The sequence below is a fragment of the Suricata suricatta genome, chromosome 3 (assembly GCF_006229205.1).
Source record: "Suricata suricatta isolate VVHF042 chromosome 3, meerkat_22Aug2017_6uvM2_HiC, whole genome shotgun sequence".
Classification (NCBI taxonomy): Eukaryota; Metazoa; Chordata; class Mammalia; order Carnivora; family Herpestidae; genus Suricata; species Suricata suricatta.
The window spans coordinates 162,446,804-162,465,178 of NC_043702.1; the positions used below are offsets into that span (position 1 = coordinate 162,446,804).

The 18,375-nt window shown below is 46.4% G+C and overlaps 1 protein-coding gene across 2 annotated transcripts in view; it reads left to right on the forward strand.

Moving 5' to 3' along the window:
• Positions 1-588: 588 nt before the first annotated feature.
• Positions 589-18,375, forward strand: part of TGFB2 (transforming growth factor beta 2) — an 84,776-nt gene continuing 66,989 nt past the window's right edge. The window contains exons 1-2 of one of the 2 annotated variants that reach the window (XM_029935654.1): positions 589-973; positions 15,843-15,926. In XM_029935654.1, coding sequence (XP_029791514.1) covers positions 628-973; positions 15,843-15,926 — 430 coding nt within the window. In that variant the 5' untranslated portion in view covers positions 589-627. The remainder of the gene's footprint in view (positions 974-15,842; positions 15,927-18,375) is intronic. The other variant, XM_029935655.1, reaches the window with a different exon arrangement.

Below are 18,375 nucleotides of genomic sequence, written 5' to 3' on the forward strand. Positions count from 1 at the left end.
ACACGTGTGCGCTCTCCGCTCCGGAGCCGCGGCTGCTCCAGCTCTCAGCGCCGCAGTGGAAGGCAGGGCTGCACCGCTCCGTCTTTAAATACCTAAATCACCGCCCGGCCGGCCTCGCGGCCCCCCGCACCGCGCTCCCGGCGCCCCTCCCGCCAGCTCGCCGGCTGCCAGCCCCGGGACCTTTCCATCTCTTCCCTCTTGGCCGGAGGAGCCGAGTTCAGATCCGCCACTCCGCACCCGAAACTGACACACTGAACTCCGTTTCCTCCTCTTAAATTTATTCCTGCCTAATAGCCACTCGTCTCTTTTTTCCTCCCCCCTCCCCATCTCGTCGCTCCAAGAAAACTTTTTCTTACTCCCCAAAGTTAGGGTTCTCCCTGCCCACCGTGTGTTAATATTTCCACTTTTGGAACGACCTGCATTTTCTTTTTAAAGGAATTCAAGCAAGATACCTTTTTTTTTCCTATTGGACGTTGACTCTCGATTGTTTGCAAAAGTTTCGCATTAAAAAAAAAATCTACCTGATCTGTACTTGAGAGTTGTCGGTTTCTTTTTTTTTTTCTTCTCCCTTCGTGGGTTTTTTTTTTTTTTTACTTTTTTAAACAACTTTTTCCACCTTTAAAAAAAATGCACTACTGTGTGCTGAGCGCTTTTCTGATCCTGCATGTGGTCACGGCCGCGCTCAGCCTGTCTACCTGCAGCACGCTCGATATGGACCAGTTCATGCGCAAGAGGATCGAGGCGATCCGCGGGCAGATCCTGAGCAAGCTGAAGCTCACCAGCCCCCCAGAAGACTACCCCGAGCCCGAGGAGGTCCCCCCGGAGGTGATTTCCATCTACAACAGCACCAGGGACTTGCTCCAGGAGAAGGCGAGCCGGAGGGCGGCCGCCTGCGAGCGCGAGAGGAGCGACGAGGAGTACTACGCCAAGGAGGTTTACAAGATAGACATGCCGCCCTTCTTCCCCTCGGAAAGTAAGTACTGTTTTCCGCTCCCATTCCCCGAGGCGTAGCGCTGCCCGCGGCTCCCGGAGCCGCCACGACTCCGGGGCTCGCCCTGCCCGCTCCGGGTCCCGTCTGCGCCCCCCCCTCGCCCGTCCTGCGTCCTACCCACCTCCTCGCCAGTCGTGTGCCTGAGAACGCTAGGCTTGCAGTCGGCAACGTTCTCGACTCCGTTTTCTCCATTTCTCCCTTCCCCCAACGCCTCGGTCCCGCACGAGGCGCGATTCTGTCCTTCTGGGCCCCGAAAGTGTCTTCTCGGCCACCAGCCAGGAGGCAGCCCCCCCTCCTCTGTCAAACGAGAGGCGCTCCCCTGGGCAGGGTTAAACGGGGACGCCTCGGTGGGCTTGTTTTCTTGGCTCCGGGTGGCGTGGAGCCCGCCGATCCGGCGCACGAGGGGTTAAAAAAAGTGGCTCCGAGCTAGCCTCTCCGGAAGGCTCCCCTTTCCGGGCCGACCTATCAGCGGGTTCCCCAAGCCTTCCCTATTGTCTCCAACGCCCCTAAAAATGTCAGCATCGCCGACACAAAACCCGATTCGGAGACCCCCCTCCAAAAATCACTCGGAGCCCTCCATTCCTGCCATCTGTTTGCCAAAGCGGGGTGTTTACACTCCCCCGGGGCGAGCCCTTGTCACCACGTCCCCTTTTGATTTCACCTGGAGTGGTAGAAAGGACAACTTCGTTTCTGACGATGTTGAAAAGTGTTTCCCTTCACGTTAGTTTCCAGAGTTCACTCAGACCTGTCTTAAGACCGCTGGTGGGCAGATCACTTTCCTCTCGGGTTTACCCTTTATCTTTCTTACTTGCGAGCCCTCGGCTTCCTCGCAGTAACCTTGGTGCATTCCTAAATCTCACGTAGAGTAGAAGACAGCCGATTTTTTTTTTTTTTAAACTGGCTTCTCGGAGGGCAGCAGGCAGACAGTAGCAGCGGAGTGAAGTGATTTATGGAGCAGTTCCTTCGGGAGGGGGGAAGGGAAAAGGACAGTTAGCTGCGAATGACATCTAAGTTCTTAAGGGGGTAGAGAAAAAAGGAAAGAAAGGGGGGAAAAAAAGGAAAAAAAAAAAAAAACAAGCATCCTCCTCCAGTGATACCTGAGAGGGTTAAATACCAGGAAGAAGAAGAAGGAAAAAAGCTTCTACATTTGCCTATTCCAAATCCCCAGTCATAAACTTTTCATTGGTTGCCCATTTCTCTCCTCCCCTTTCCATGCCCTATATACTTGCTGGCTGCCTTCACAGAGTCTCTGTGTCTTGCCTAAATAGATAATACGGCCATCTTAGTAGTTTTGTCCTAGAGGCTCAAATTGCAGGGTGGTACTTTTTCCTTTTTAATAGTTTTTTTTAGTCGGACGAGTCCTAGGTCTTGAGAGGTTTCCCAGGTCTAGTACTCGCGGGTCTCAGAATGGCAGCCCGTGGGTCTAACCCCCGTCTTCCTGGCCACCTTTCTTTGGCTGCAGCTTCTCCACTTCTTGTTCAAGAGCAGAGCAGACACGGGATGGTTTTATTCTTGTAATTAGGCGCCGGCCTGGTGATAAATACACACACCCTGGTTATTCCCCTCAGGAAGTAAAGCTTTCTACCTGGGGTGGAGCCAAGGAGATATTAGGAAAGAGTTCACTGTCATTGGTCCAGAACGCTTGATACCAAACAGAAAGTTGAGTCAGTGTGCTTTCTCAAGCACGTGTATCTGTTCTACCGGTGTTTGGTCAAGCGGGTAGGGAGGTCATATAGAATCTGAACTGTATTTACCTGTGAAAGTTCAAGTGAATTGCCAGCACTTTTATAACAGACGGGAGGTCTGATCTCCTCCTCCTCATTAGACAGGTGTGGAGAGAGCAAGTTACCTAAGAGGGTGTTGATTGCTTGTTCTTTCTGGCACATCTCAGTCCAAATTGCTGAGATGATCCAACCCAGGATAATGATGCTCACCAAATTGGAAAAATTCTCAGATTGTTGGGATTTCAGAGGGCGTTACTGAAGATCAGAGTGTGGATTCTCTTCTCCATCCCACCTCCGGCCACCAAATAGAGTAAAGGCTCTGATAAGTCCAGTATGCTTATCTATCTACCCTATCAGTTTTCATACAAAGAATACAGACTTCTATGTACGTTTAGGAGCAGAAACCCATATTAAGAGCAGATTCGATACTACTGTGCAAGGGCTGTGGATGATTTTATAGAAAAGTAGGTTAACTGATTTTCCAGCACTTTCTAGTTATACTGGAATATAGTGAAGCCTTCCAAAAAAAAGGAAGAAAAGAAGAAATCACTCCACCATATTTTTAAAGGGCAAACTGGAAGCATAGCATTGGCTTATAGATCAGCTTCCCCTCTTCAGAACTTTCCACTCAGCTTTTAACTCGGGCGTCACTGAAGTGGCTGTTGGGAGGGGTGTGCCTGTCATTTCTTGCAGTGAATCCGGCAAGGGTCATAAGCCCCAGAGATGAAGGCATGGGAAAGATCACTGGTTCATTTTTTACCACCAACTTATTAGTGTTCAGGGAGTGACTTCAGCTCAAATATTACAAATATGCTCTAATTATACTCAATGAGCTATATATCATTACAGATTGCTGATAGCCCTTTGTGGGACATTTTACGCAGTTCAGACTAAATATTTTTGGCAATGTGGAGATTTAAAAGTAAAAATATAAGAGATATTGTATATGCCCTCAGGCATATTTTGTTTTAAATATTATCCTTGGCCCAGCATACTGTATAAATATAGTAAATATGAATAGAACTGGCCAGGTGCCAATCTCCTAGGATGAATTTTAGTCAAGAAGGTATTTATGGGATATAAATAATACTGTGTCAACATTTAAAGAAGGGGTCTGATTAGTTTTGAATTTATTCATATTGATCTTTTCACATGCTGTTAGTTTAAGGCTCAAAGTGGAGTTATGCTAAGGTTTACTGATCGTTTACCCAGTGGGAATTAGTGGACGTCTAGTCCTTTTGACATTCCATTTGAAGTTCAAGGCACATCCATTGGAAAGACACTGCACAAAGCTTTAGAAATTTGGGGAGTGATTCCATGAACTAGGACGAGAATGCAAATGATTGACAGTTAAAATCTGTAGAGGCTTGGACAATCAAGAAAAGAAGGCAAAAGTTTCATTTTCTATCTTTCCTCTTACTTTTTTTTCATCGTAACAAATTAGGCAGTGTTGGGGTCCTAACAGGTGGTGGTTTGACCCTCCCCCGCCCTTCCCAGGCACCTGTGGCAAGGTCTGGAGACAGTTTTGGTTATCGTGACTGGTAGGAAAGGGGTGCTCCTGGCATTGACTGGGTAGGGGCCAGTATTGTTGCTAACCGCCCTAAAATGCACAGGACAGATTCCCCGGACCACTACCACCGTCACATACATCAAACAATGGTTCAGCCCCAGATGTCAGTAACGTGCAGGCTGAGAATCCCCAGTAAGCCTAGTAGTTATTTTAGGTTATTCAATCCTGCTAGGAGTACCATTTTAAAAGTAATATCCTAAAAATAAAATAACTGATCAAAAGGACATTCCAATGAGAGCACTGAATAGAAAGATAATCTGAAAGTTATCTTAATTAAGTGGGAGGATGTATTGGACCAGTTTGTGTGGTTTATACACTAGTGTTATGATCTTCAGCCACCTAAACTGAAGACATTGAAATTCCCCACTCATTTAGCCTAAATAATGATGTTGCGCCACCCATCAGTCACTTCAGGCTACAGCAATGTGATGTCAGTCAGAACAGAGCAAAAAGCAGTGAGGAAATGGCTTGGATTTTCCTTGCAAAGAAAATCAGCAGTTCGTGTTAATGAAGAGTAGATTCTCCAACCGAGGCAACTGAAAAAAGTAAATAATTGTGTTGGTTTATTCTATCATATTGAATGAGATAAACTCAGATTTACAGCCTGAGACATCACAATGAGGTTTCCTTTGTAATTGTTTCACAGGAATTGTTGAACATTTAATAACAAACAATCTCTTTTTCTATTTCCCCTGTAATTTTCCAAGTGAAATCATGGAATGTAGAATGAATACCAATAGTACTTTGGTTTTGGTGAATTCGACTTAAGATTCTATTCATGGACATGTCTTTCTCTATACAGATTGCTGGACTATTGGCCCGTTGCCCAATGAAAGACAATATTAGCAATTGCTGGAACATAGTAGTATTTTTGCTTTATATTCAGGGATTTTATTTTTTAGGATTCTGTGCCTGCAGAGGTAGGAGAAAGAAAGAGAGATCAAAGACAGGCAGATTCAGATTTGACCCCTTGACTTCTACCATGATTAATTAATACACAATTGACTAAACTTTAATTTCTGCATTTTTAATTGTATTATTGCTTGTATTAACTCCAGTGCCTAACTGTGGTTCCATTTAACTTAGGTCACATTCTTTCAGGATTTCCTCTCCTTTCCTTCTTTTACTTTTCAAAGACTGCAAGAAAGATGCTGTTTATAGCTGAAGCAGTTGGGCGGTCTTTGTTGCTAAGTGACACCAGCTCGCCGCAAGCTTCTCCCGAGGCGCCCCCATCCCGTGGAGGCCAGGCTTTGCGAAGCTAGAGGGGCAGGTGGGGGGACCACTTGACCTGGCAGAGGGACCTGGAGCCCTCAGTGTCTCCACAGCGACCCCTGGGGTCTATTCACGGAGCTGCACTTTCTAAATTATGACTTTTCCCCAGGCGAGAAGACGCTGATGTAACCTAGTCGGAGCATCTTTCATATAAAGATATGAAAGAATGACAGATCATTTTTCCTAGAGGAAACTGAGACGCGAAAAAAAAAGGGCTAATGACTCACTGTTGATCCCACATCAAATCTGGGTTAGCACCGAGGAGGTCACCGACTCTTAGGCCTTCGCCCAGAGATTACAACACACTTCAGGCTGCATTTTTAGAAGGTTAGGGAAACAGAGTGGAGGAGCCCGGCCCTGGGCGGTTGTGCGGGGCGACCCCCGGGTGGATCTCTGCCTGACTCCGCCCCCCCCGCCCCCCCCCTCCGCCTCTGCCGCCGCTCCACACCCCCCCCTTCCTGCTTTCTGCTGTAAGGTGAGCAGCCTTCGGGCAGAGAGGCTGCGAGGAGTTCTGAACACAGCCCTTTCAGCTGCCTTGATGTAGCATTTCCGGTCCTGAGGATCCTGGAGAGAGGATCTGGATTTGCCAGATGTGCTCGCTCTGCGCAGGCAGCCTTTCTCCTGCAGGGTGTATTGCGCTCTGCAGACTCGGAACAGCGTGATGAAATGGGCCTCGGGCCCAGATAAACAAATGTTTCCATTGTCATTTTGAAACCATATGGTGCGCTTTTGTTTTTTAATATTCTTAAAACAAAGATAGTTTCAAACCGAGGAATTCAGCGTTCTCCAGGTATTTTAAATTTCATAACTCGCTACAAATTTTTGGATGGGTTTGCTTAGACTGAAAGCCGGCCTCCTGGCTTGTTTAGGAGAAATTTGCATCCCGCTGCAACGCCCCCCCTTCCCCCCTCCACCCCGGGTTTGGTAGCCCTTTGTTTCTTTTCTAACGTCTGAGATCCGGAAGTGGGTGTTGAACTGCGCTGCCCAGTGGCCGCCACCTTGCGCCCTGAGTGGCCTGATGGTCTTGGTTCTGCATAAAACTGCCCTTTGACCTCTTCTCCGAAGTCTCTGCATTACCTTCTTCTTCAGCTGTTCTGGAGAAGCTGCCTGCATGGCCGTTACCTTCAGTTTGCCAGGCCTCACTTTCTTCACTTCTGAAGATGAAGATGAACCTGTGTGCCAGGGTTGTTAAAGATGGAGGGACGACCTGCGTACAGAAGCGCCCAGCCCCGCGTGGGGCGCTCCGGAGGCCTTCTTAGCAGCTCTGAATTCATTGAATCTCAAACATCGTTGATTTTAAGAAGCACCATTATTTTCTGTGGCACCAAGAAAGAAATATCCCTGGCAATTAATTCTAACGTGCCATTAATGGTGAGATATTTTAGAGATATTAAAATGTGATTAAAAGTGAGGCTCTGGGAACTATTCCCCCCAGCTGGACTATCGCTGGTACCTTCGCTTCATTCTTTTCTTTGTATCAGTTCCACTCCATGGATGGATGTCCCTTGCTCACCTGGATCGGTCTTTAGGTGACCTTTGTTGTGTAACACGGGAGGGGCTGGAAATCCACCATGTCTACTGTGTCTGTCTTCAGATAGGAAACCTTGAGAATTTAGGCTTCTTACGTAAGATTTCAGATTTCTTAGATAAAATTGAGGACCTTTCAGGGTCTGGCCCCTCCTCGTTCAGCCTCACGTCTTGCTAAATCCCTGCAGAAAAACTACCCTCCAGCCACAGCACCCTCTTTGCCTTTATGTAAATGGGCCATTTGTTTTTTGCGCCTCTGGGCCTTTGTCTATGTGGTGTCTTCCACTTGGAGATCCATCTTTTGACACCTTTCAACAGCCTTCCGGCTTTAGTCAGATGTCAAACCCTTTGACGTGTGAATTAGTTCAACCCCTGCAGCCCCACAAGACGGATACCATATCTCTACAGCAGCCTCTTCGCTTTTGCCGTAGGGAACATGTCCCTGTTTTCCAGCTGTCTTCTTCACTGGTTTGGAAACTGCCTCAGAATAGGAGCTGGCTCTCACAGAAACTAGTGCATTGCATTCACTCAATACATGCCTCGTAAATGAATGAAGGTTTCCCTTTAGAGAATGAGATTGACCTACCAGATGAAGGATTTATGGCTCCCAAGCATCAGGACCAGGGGATGTAGAGAGATGAACTCTACTCCTCTTCATTCTCAGGGAGAATGTGCCCGATGGATCACGTCACTGTGGGAACGGCGACACTGGGCTTCTCATACCCGTACGCTTCCTGTTTCCAGTTTTTCAGATAATAAAGAGCATCGTGCTGAGAATGAAAATGATGGCACTGACCTTCACTGGGCACTGATGATGTGTTGAGCACAGTCTGAAATATTTTACATGCATGTCCTCCCTGGATCCTCACAAGTAACCCTACGAAGTCCGAACTAGCATTTTCCCTGGGACATATGAGGACGTGGCCTTGGCTATTTCTATCAGGGATGTGCCTTATTGAGAGGAAGGCTCTTAGTTACCACAAATAATCGAGACCCTAAAATGGAGACCAAGAAGTGGAGAGCATGACTTTCCTGGCCCTCTTGCAAAATGATGTAGCACATCCATGAGAGAGTAGGATCTTTCCTCTCCTACTGCAAGTTATATTGTTAAGCTCTGAACTCTTTCCCTACAAAAGGCAATACACCTCTGAAGCCATGGATACAACCCTGGGTCTTTTTCCCTGCCTGTTACACATTCAACTTTTATCTCTATATGTGGTTGATACAAAAATGATGATTTATCAAGTCCCTGGCTTTGGTCTTGAACTGCAGCCATTTCTTCACCAAAGTTTTGATAGGCCTGGTGGAAGGAGGAGTCATCCTGTCTCTTTCAGAGAATTAGTGTATTTGGGAAGGCAAGTTGGTGTGGTCCTGGGCATGCGGGTAGCATCAAAGACAAGGCTGATGGAAATTTTTTTTTTATTTTTTAATGTTTTATCTATTTTTGGGAGAGAAAGAGACAGCTTGAGCAGGGGAGAGTCAGAGAGAGAGAGGGAGACACAGACTTCGAAGACAGGCTCCAGGCTTTGGCCCAATGCGGGGTTCAAACCCACAAACCGTGAGATCCTGACCTGAGCTGAAATCGGATGCTCAACCGACTGAGCCACCCAGGCACCCTGATGGCAATTGTTAAGACGTGGTCTTGTTTTAGTTAGCTGGTTAGTGACTTAGCTGGTTCAGTGCCCATGATCCAAACTGCCTAAGGAGTGTTTAAGTCGCTTCCTGCGGAATTCCGATCTTGGCTCTGCCATTAGTCGCTTTGTGGTTCCTTGTTAACCTGACCTCAGTCTCTTCTCTTATAAAGATAAAGAAAGGGGCACGTGGGTTGCTCAGGGAGTTAAACATCCGATTTTTGGCTCAGGTCATGATCTTGCAGTCAGTGGGTTAGAACCCCGCATTCAGCTCTGCCCCAATGGCATGGAGCCTGCTTGGGATTCTCTCTCTCTCTCTCTCTCTCTCTCTCTCTCTCTCTCTCTGCCCTCCTACCCCTCCTCCTCTCTCTCTCTCACTCAAAATAAATAAATAAACTTAAAATAAATAAAGATGAAGGCAGTAACACACGTCCTCTAGTGTCACAAAGAGCTGACGAAGACCTGTGTAAAAAACTACCGAGTGCAGCCTCTCAGGGCACCTCCTAGGCCTGCTTTGCATTAAATCTCAGACCCTGTGGATTTTCCAGATGTGCTTTTGCTCCCTGTGCCACTAGGAGAGACATATCATTGCCAATTAATTAAACCTGCCATGGATTATAAGACAATCTATATTTCAGCCATATTAAACCATGGTGACTATGCAAAGTTACATAAATGGCTGTGGCATAAAAAAGGCCCGTGTGCGCATAGCACAGAGTGATGTGCTAGAAGCTCATAGAACATGGAATTAAGTGAAGGCATGATTCAGTTTCTATTTAGCAAATTCTAAGAGCCACCGACTGCTGAAACCCACCTCTGGAATGAAAAACCGGAAGCCCGCGCCCAGCCGGGCATCTTGTGGTGCATGTTCAGTGCATTAATTTCCAGTTTTGATTTTTTTTGACACCTCAAGATATTACCAACTGTTTCAAGGGCTCTATGCATGCTTAGGGAACACAGGTGTCAAGTATTTTATTTTTTTAATGTTTTTTTAAATTTATTTTTGAGAGACAGAGAGAGGGAGACACAGAATCTGAAGCAAGCTCCAGGCTCTGAGCTAGCTGTCAGCACAGAGCCCAATGCGGGGCTCGAACTCACGAACTGTGAGATCATGACCTGAGCCAAAGCTGGATGCTCAACTGACTGAGCCACCCAGGCACCCCTCAAGTATTTTAACTGAACTCTCTTACTATGCAGATGGTTCACATAGCATCCACCCCTTTACCTTTCTCTCGGTCAGAAAGTTTGAAATCCAGTGAAGGAAGGAAGGGATTTTTTCCTAAGCAGCTAATATTGAGAGGGTGCTGCTGTGTAAGGTGCTTCTAGGCCTGGTTCAGTCCTTCCTCTCAGGCTTTCTGTCCCTGCCCCGCCTCCCCTCCCACCAAGTGGGAGGCTGCTGAAAATAAGCCAGGCCATTTGGAGTCGAGGCTTAGCCAGGCCAGGCAGCCAGCGTTAGACTGTGGTGGACCTCCTTTCACCTCCATAACCAAGCACCAGCCACAACAGTTTCTTAGCTGTCAGGTGGTTCATTTCTAAAAAGGCCTTAGCAGCAACATAACGTTAGGGAGTAGAAGTCTCAAAGAGGAAGATGGATGACAGGAAGGAGAGAGGGTGGTCAAGTGTTACCACAAAGGGTTTGAGGAGGAAATGAAAGCTTGGGAGGTGACACCAGAGAGGAGAGGCCGCACCAGGCCCTGGGTGGTTGTTAACAGTGCAAGACGTTCTCTGTGTGAGGTAGCCTCCTGCTCTCCCGGGACAGCTGAGTGAAGCCATTTCGTGGGTGTGAGGAAACATCGCCGTCCAAGAGGAGCTGCGTTGACTGGACATAGCGTCTGTTAGATTTCTCAATAGCTGACAAAGCTGTTGTGGGCCAGGACCATCCCTTCATTCTCTCACATGAGCCCTGGATACGTTGTCACCTGACAAGTTGGGAACGTGGGGCTTAGATACTCCTTTACCCACCGGGATTGAGGGATTTAAGGCCTAGGGAAGATACTTTATGGAGGTTGTGTAGCTCGAACCTTCTGAAAATAGTTCAATGCATTTCCGAGCCCCGCCCTGCAGCCGTTTGCTCTTCTGTTGCACACGTCTCTCAGCGAGAGCATCACCCTCCATCAGGCCTTCCTTGCTGCCTCCGTGTTGGTGACTGGGAAGCGGGCTGTCCTGAAACAGAGACACTGCTTTCTGGAACTGTCTATTTGAGAATACGGCTGCTTTTCTTTTTCTTTTTTTTTTTTTTTTTTGGAGATGTTGTTTGTTTCAGGAAATACTGTAGCATCTTTCCAGGCTCCTGCAAGAGAAAGAAAAATGTTTGTGACTTAGACCTTGGCTCTGCTCATTTGGCTTTCCCTATCTGACCCACACCATGCTGACAAATACCACATCTGTCTTGACAAGCTAGTTCACAAATAACTACTCATTCATAACTTTAAGCTGTTGTAAGAATCCTTATTTGTTACTTCATCTCGTGAATAGGAATGCAAAGTTTGGTTTTGAGAAAGACCACAAGGCCGGTAGCCCTTGAAAATCTATATGGAGGCACTTTTTAGTGTCCTTTAAGCACACTAAAATAGTTATGGTTTTCAAAACATCAATGGGAGTTTTCGGGAAAATATAATACAATTTTTAACTTTTGGATCCATTTTCATATTGGTCATTCAATGCTTTTTTAGATCAAATTGATCAGAGATTATTCTCTCTAGACAAGATGCGGCAGTAACGTTTCCCTTTGGGAGTTTGGTTCTTATTTGGTCATTTATTTTCCCATCCATTGGCTTACTCTCATTTTCACTTCTGCTTTGACGTCTTAACGAGAACATCATTGGAGTTGTTGCTACTTGCTTTATGATAAACTCTTAGAAGTAAGTGGCTGGCTGAGAAAGCACCCAAAAGAGGGGATGATGTTCAGATTCTACTTTAGAAGGAGAAAAAAAAAGCACAGACTGAGGACTGTTTTTTCCCCCTGAAGTTAGGCAGTTTGGTAAAGGAACTGCTCCCTCATAGGTCTTTTTGGGCTTTCTGAGGGTGAAATGTTTCCACATCCAAGCTCATACCTTGGCGTTTGGGGCTCTGGATATTAGTGGGAAAGAAACAGAGATAGGAGGGAGCCAGAGGTCCTAGCTTTAACTGGAAGTAGCTGAGCAGAACCAAAGCTGAATTTTGGCCGACTCCTCCAGTCCTGAAGCATCCCTTCTCACCTTTAGACACGTCTGTGGGGCACCTGAGTGTCTCCGTTGGTTGAGCATCTGACTTCGGCTCAGGTCATGATCTCGCAGTTCATGAGTTCGAGCCCTGCATCAAGCTTGCTGCTGTTGGGACAGAGCCCACTTTGGATCCTCTGTCCCCCTTTCTCTGTCCCTCCCCAGCTCTCTCTCTCTCTCTCTCTCTCAAAAATACATACATACATACATACATACATTAATATATAAGTCTGTTAAAAATCATGCTGATCTGAATAATAATTTAGTCATTCATTTGTACCTCCTCATAGTATAAAGCCTTAATTAAGTATGTTAATGGGAGTTCATGGAAGTTACTGGTTAATGGCTAAATCCTGAATTACCACGGTTTCACCCACTCACTAAACCTGTCCTTTTCTCCCCCAGCGAATAAGGGGACTGGTAATGGTTTGTCTTGGGCAGAGATATATTTCAGAAGAATTCCACTGTCACAAAATATCACCATCACAATGGAACCATGTGCAGAGGGTCATGTCTAATTCCATTAGTCCTCTGGCACTGGTATCCGGATTCTAGAAAGAGGGTCTTGATACCAGCTGACCCCGAGTCCTTGCACATCTGGGATCAGCAGTGTGTCATCTCTCGGTAACATTTGCTGGGAATTCTCTAAGTAGAAACTCAACTGTAGTAAGTGTTGGGAAGAGATGATAGCACCACGTAAGAAAGTGCTGCAGTCACGAGAAAGAGGGGCAGGTTTGGAAGGGGTGAGGCGGGGACCAATTAGACACTGAGTTTACTGGAGCATTTGTAATGGCATTTAATTATGTTGAAGCCATCTTGCAGTGGGAAAGGCTTTCTCTCTCATAGACGCTTTCATACTACAAAAAACCACTCCTTACTTAGAACTAGTAAACTTTATAAGGGTCTCATTTTTCCCTGATCCACCTGGTTGGATTGCCTCAAGGTCAAACGAGGTTTTTTAAGAGTCCTTTTTGAAGTAGAAGTCACAAAAACCTATACCAAAGCTTCTCAAACTTTACCATGCAGAAGAATCCCCCGTCTTAGGAGGACTGCTTATTATACATGCAGATTCCCAAACCTTGGTCCCCTACCCTCCATCTGGATTGGAATTCGGTCGTTTTAAGGTGGGCTCCAGAAGCCTGCCCTTGGACAAGAGGGTCAGGTGATCCGTAGGCAGGTACTCAGAGAGACACTCTGGAAACACTGTGTATTTTTGTTTTGTTTCTTAGCTTTATTCCTTAGCTGGGTCATCACAGGCTAAAGGAACCTTAAAACTTTTATAGTTAATATCATAATCTTTTGGACATTTTGTAAGTTAACCATCCAAAATTTTAAGCCAGGACCATTTCTATCTTCCGACTTATATGAGTGAGAATCCTCTGCTATCAATCAGTGAATGCCCAAGGACTTCTAAAAACGATGATTTCCCTAAAACGAATTCATGTCGCAGATGTTCATAGGTTTTCACACTTTATAAAGCATTTCACACACACCCAAAGCCACAGTGATCTAAAAACGCGTATTCCTACCACAGTGCCACTTTAGTCCTGTGGATTGTTGAGGTTGATTTTTTTTTTTAAAAAAACCTAAGAATCACTTTAGTTGACCTAAATCATCACTATTAGCATCACTTCTGTCTCCATCCAATTTCCGGTCTTTGCTTCTGCACAGTGGATCAGCACCAGAGCGCCCTGTCTTTTGGCTTTGCTTAAAAACAAACAAAACAAAACAAGAAAATAAGGAAAGAAAAAATTTAATACTGCAGCTTTATAGCAGAGTAAAAGTAAACCAAAGGTGCCTACTTGAGGACTGCTTGCTGGAAATTGCAAATGACCGTAGTTACCTTGCCTTGGTCCCACCCAGACTCCCTGTGACCTGGGTGACCTGGGGCATATCAGGGGTCTGGATTCTGTTACTAAAACTGTCCCTCTTCGGCACCGCGACATCCACTGGCCTGAAGAAGGTGCTGTTTCCCAGGAAAAGGAGTTAAATCCCCCCAAGAACCACACAGGGCCATAGTTGGAAGAAAAAGTATTGCTTCACCAAGCGACTTCCTCTGCATAGTCTGCCTTTTGCCGCTTATAGTCTTGGAGATTTTTATTTAAGATAACTTTCAGCATCTCTTGTTAGAGGTCAGCTCTGAATGAGGATTTTGTTTGACTTGCTAATCTTGTGACAAACAGTTTATACCCAGTGTGGCTTCCTGTCTTTGCTGACGGGTTATTTGAGGGAATTTTCTCCCTGTTCAGGCTGTGGGGAGGCTCTAAAAATAAACAACATGGTTGCTTGTTGGTGAGAACATATGTGAGCAGACGTCAGCTGGTAACGGCATATGGTGCCAACATGATAGCGGCTCGTTGGGGAAAGCTGGCTGCTCGGCCTGCGTCTTCCATGCTGGCCGCCCAGAGTCCTGTGCTGTCCATGACAGAGGGCTCTGCCTGGAGGGCGTAGCCCCCAGAAATGGGAAAGCCTGGCATCTGGGGCTTGTTAGTGGGGCTGAAGGTTGGGGACGGTCAGTTACAGGGTATGGAAAAAAAGGCTTCCTTATCCATTTTCAAAGTGAGAGAAAATAGGCACAAATCTGGCCAAAAACAAAAAAGAAAAGAACGTAAAGGAAGAAAAATTGAGAGAGGAATCCACCCATAAGGCTTTTGTCTTTTGTCAAAAGAAGTTTTAAGTCAGGTCTGAGGAGAGGCAGTGCTAGTACTTTAGGAAGACGTGCCCTAGGTGAACGGAAGGCACATGGATTTTACATCTGTGTGAGGAGCTAGGGAAGGATAGTCACACCAGGCCGTGAAGCCAGTCAGGGATTCAAGAGAGACAGCTAATTCTGCTGCACCCCTTGATCACCTTTTCTTTGCCAGCATCACTGTGATCTTCTAAAGCCCCTCAGGAGTTTGCTTCATTGTACAGAAATGGAAGTTTGGGTAAATCCAGGGTTCTGTTGGGAGTTTCACAGGAAGCCAGCGCAGAGTGACTGAGCAAAGGTTTCAGTCTACAGGTTTTGTTCTTTAATGTTTATTTATTTTTGAGAGAGAGAGAGAGACCACAAGAAGGGGTGGAGCTGAGAGAGAGAGGGAGACATGGAATTCAAAGCAGGCTCCAGGCTCTGAGCTGTCAGCACAGAGCCTGACATTGGGCTTGAACTCACAAACCATGAGATCATGACCTGAGCTGTAGTCAGATGCTTAACTGACTGAGCCACCCAGGCATCCCTCAGTCTACATGTTCTTATGCAAAAATCCATTTGTCACTGACTCCACCCCAGACAGAACGCTCTAGAGTGTTTTCAATTAGAGGTACTTTGTGGTGTGTTTTCTTTCATAAGAATATGGTGGGCGATGTATAAGACGCAGTTGCTGTTCCTTTAGAGAAAGACAAGTTCACAGTTTCATCGTGGCAGGTGTGTTTAATCCATCCCAGGCCCTAGATTTCTCAACTGTGGCTCAGTAGCCCCAAACCAAGATCCACTTGCATTTTTAACTTCTTTGAGGAGTTTTCACGCACGGGTTAGAAATGACGATGGGGGTTTTAAGAAAACTGAAATGTAGGCCAACCACATGAAACATCCAGCTTCATTTATAATGGGTGAGGCTGTCTTTTGTCAAAGGAGCTGAAGGCCCTTCCTATCTTTAATGTAAGTCACGGTATTGATTTTACCATATCCATCTATAAGCTGTACATTGTTATTTTGATGCGAGAGCCAAGTGTTAAAGGGAAAACAGAATCCAGGAGCATGGCTGGTGGTTAAGAGATGCAATAGACCTGGGACCAGAATCCAGAATCCTTTGTAGCCCCTTGGACATGAGATATGTGGGGGAATAAGTATGTTCAGAGAGCCCCCATCGACTTTGAATCTTTGTATAGGTCTGTGCAAGGTGCGTCCTCCGTGCAATAGCTAATGACTGTGCTTTTTAAAACTCCTAGCTGTCTGCCCAGTTGTTACAACACCTTCTGGCTCTGTGGGCAGCTTGTGTTCCAGACATTCCCAGGTGCTCTGTGGGTACCTTGGTGAGTACACTTGTCCGCTTTATACCTCATTTGACGTAGTGATATCAAGTCCATCTGTAGTGTGTGTCTCCTGCGGGGAATTTGTCAGAGGCAACGTAGAATTCTGAAGTGCAGCTTTGCAGCTGAATAGACGTGAAGGTGCCCCCAGTTCTCAGTCACAGTTCATATGAGAAAAAGCTATGAATAGCTTTGGAGAAAATGATGACTTGATTGTTATATGTGAAAGAATGGATGGTGGGTATATGACATGTATGTTCCAGGGGTGACACAGTGATCTGAAATACGGATCTGCGGACCCCCTCACCCACCCAGGGAGGATGCTCTCTGAGGGGTTGAACAGCATGGCCAAAATATCAAGTGTCATTTGTTTGTATCGTTTTTACATCAATGCTCTTATGCCTGGCATACAGTAGTTGCTCAATTAATGTTTCTTGAAGTCAACTGAAGGGGAAGGAGCTTTTCCTCTTCATAGGGAAGCCTGTGGGGAAGTTGTCATTATCTGTGACCTTCATAGTGTATTTCCGGGTTGCATGAGAATGGATTGTCATGGGTCCGGCCGTTGGCTGACTGGACATGAGGACTGGCCACCCAGTCCTGACCCTCAGCACAAGTGCGCACCCCTCAGAGCCAGCGCCACGTGCCAGGCCGGGGGCACTGAAGCCAGAGGTCTCAGTGCTTTCTGATGTGAAACATTAATCAATTCAGTCAGCCTTTATTGAGTGCCTACTGTATGCTGAGCAGAGAGACCACAGCAAAGAATAGGACTTAGATGATCCCGAGATATTCAGGAACTCAGGGGTCCGAAACTGTCCCTGATCCATGTTCAGGAAGAAATTAAATGAACTCTCAATCCTGACACTGGTTTACTTACATTTTTGAGACCCCAAGAAGGTTTGGATTATATTGATGCTAAATGTGGGCAGAGTCCCAGACAGGGTCAAAAGAATTGTTTTTTTTACCTTTATAGATATCTGATTCACTGGTATCTCTTACTCTGCAAAGTACCATGCCTACCTAACCTTGCTTCTTAGGAATCAAGGAATGAAGGATTCAAGTAGTTTATTTACAGTGGTCTAGGCTGGGTTTCCTCACAAAGAATGATTCTACTGAGAATATACATATATTGTCATGAACAGAAGTGCCTAAGAGCTTCCATGTGAAAAGCATGAAAAGTTTAATCCTTGCTTTTACATTTCTCTTTTGTGAGACAGATTGTATTTTATTTTCAATCCGTAGTTTGTATTTTATTTCACTATCTAAACCAAGGAGTTAATTGTCTGGTGTTTTCCCCACTAGCGTTTTGGAAAAGGAAAGGGAAGATAGAATGAGAGAAAGAAAACATTTGTTGAATCCTTCCTATGTCCCTGGCACTTAAGACGCATCTTCCTGATCCGCACCCCCTCCCCCATGTCGGTGGGTCAGGGATGGCCAGGATGATGACACCCATGTGTCAGGGGACCGTGGTTTGGAGACGGAAATACCTTGTCCTCAGTCCCAGCGCTAGTGCGTGCCAAAGCCAGAATCTGAATTCAGGTCTGGCCCCCCCCCCCCCCCCCGCCCCCATGCCCTCCACTGGACCACAGAGATCCCGAACTTCATTGCTTCTTTCTTTTTGCTTTCCCTTTGGCATCTTGTCCCCTTAATTTTTTAAAAATCATTTTCTTAGTGACTACTTCGGATTAATTTCCTTTTTAACTTTTATTCCCCTCATAAACAAGTGGAGAGGCCCACTCTGCTTCCTTGTATGGTTTTTCCTCTTAGACACTCCTCACTTGGGTTTATTTTTGGTCATTTAATGGCTGCGAGCCTCCTTCTTTCTTTGGGGAAAAAAACACTGGAAACCCACCCTGGTCTTCAGTGAGTGTGGGAAAAGCAGGAGTGTCTCCGAGGGCATGGAAAGGAGAGATCGGGCATCAGCTCATGCCGATTCCCATGGCCGGGGAGGCCCTGCCATCCCCCCAGGCTCCAGGCCTGCGGGACAACCCTGCACCCCCCTTTCAGACCCTCCATAGAAGACTGCCAAGCAGTGGGGCTCTGCTTTTTGGGTGGTTTTTTTTTTTTTTTTTTTGTCTCTGTTCTTAGAAATAGTAATTGAGTAAAAATGTAAGTGAGTGGATGCCAGGGGGCAAGTGTCCAGGGTCAGGGTGAATTTCTCCAGGCTGAGTGTGATTCTGAGCCCTCGTTAAGTGGAGGCGGCCTGTGCCAAGCAGCTCCAGGGCCATCCCTGTCACCTTGTGTGAACCGCCTCTCCGTTCCAAGGAGACGTTGGGAGCGGCTGGAGGGAGCAGGGCCTGTGGCGCCTCTTGCTGTTCTCACCCTCCAACCAGGGTGTAGTTGGTAACTCCGCGTTCTGACACCCGCCATTGGACTGGCGGTGCCCATGCTGCATCAGCTTGAACTAAAATCCTCTGGAGGACGAGATGGTCCTTGCTCCTCACGGCCCACGTGG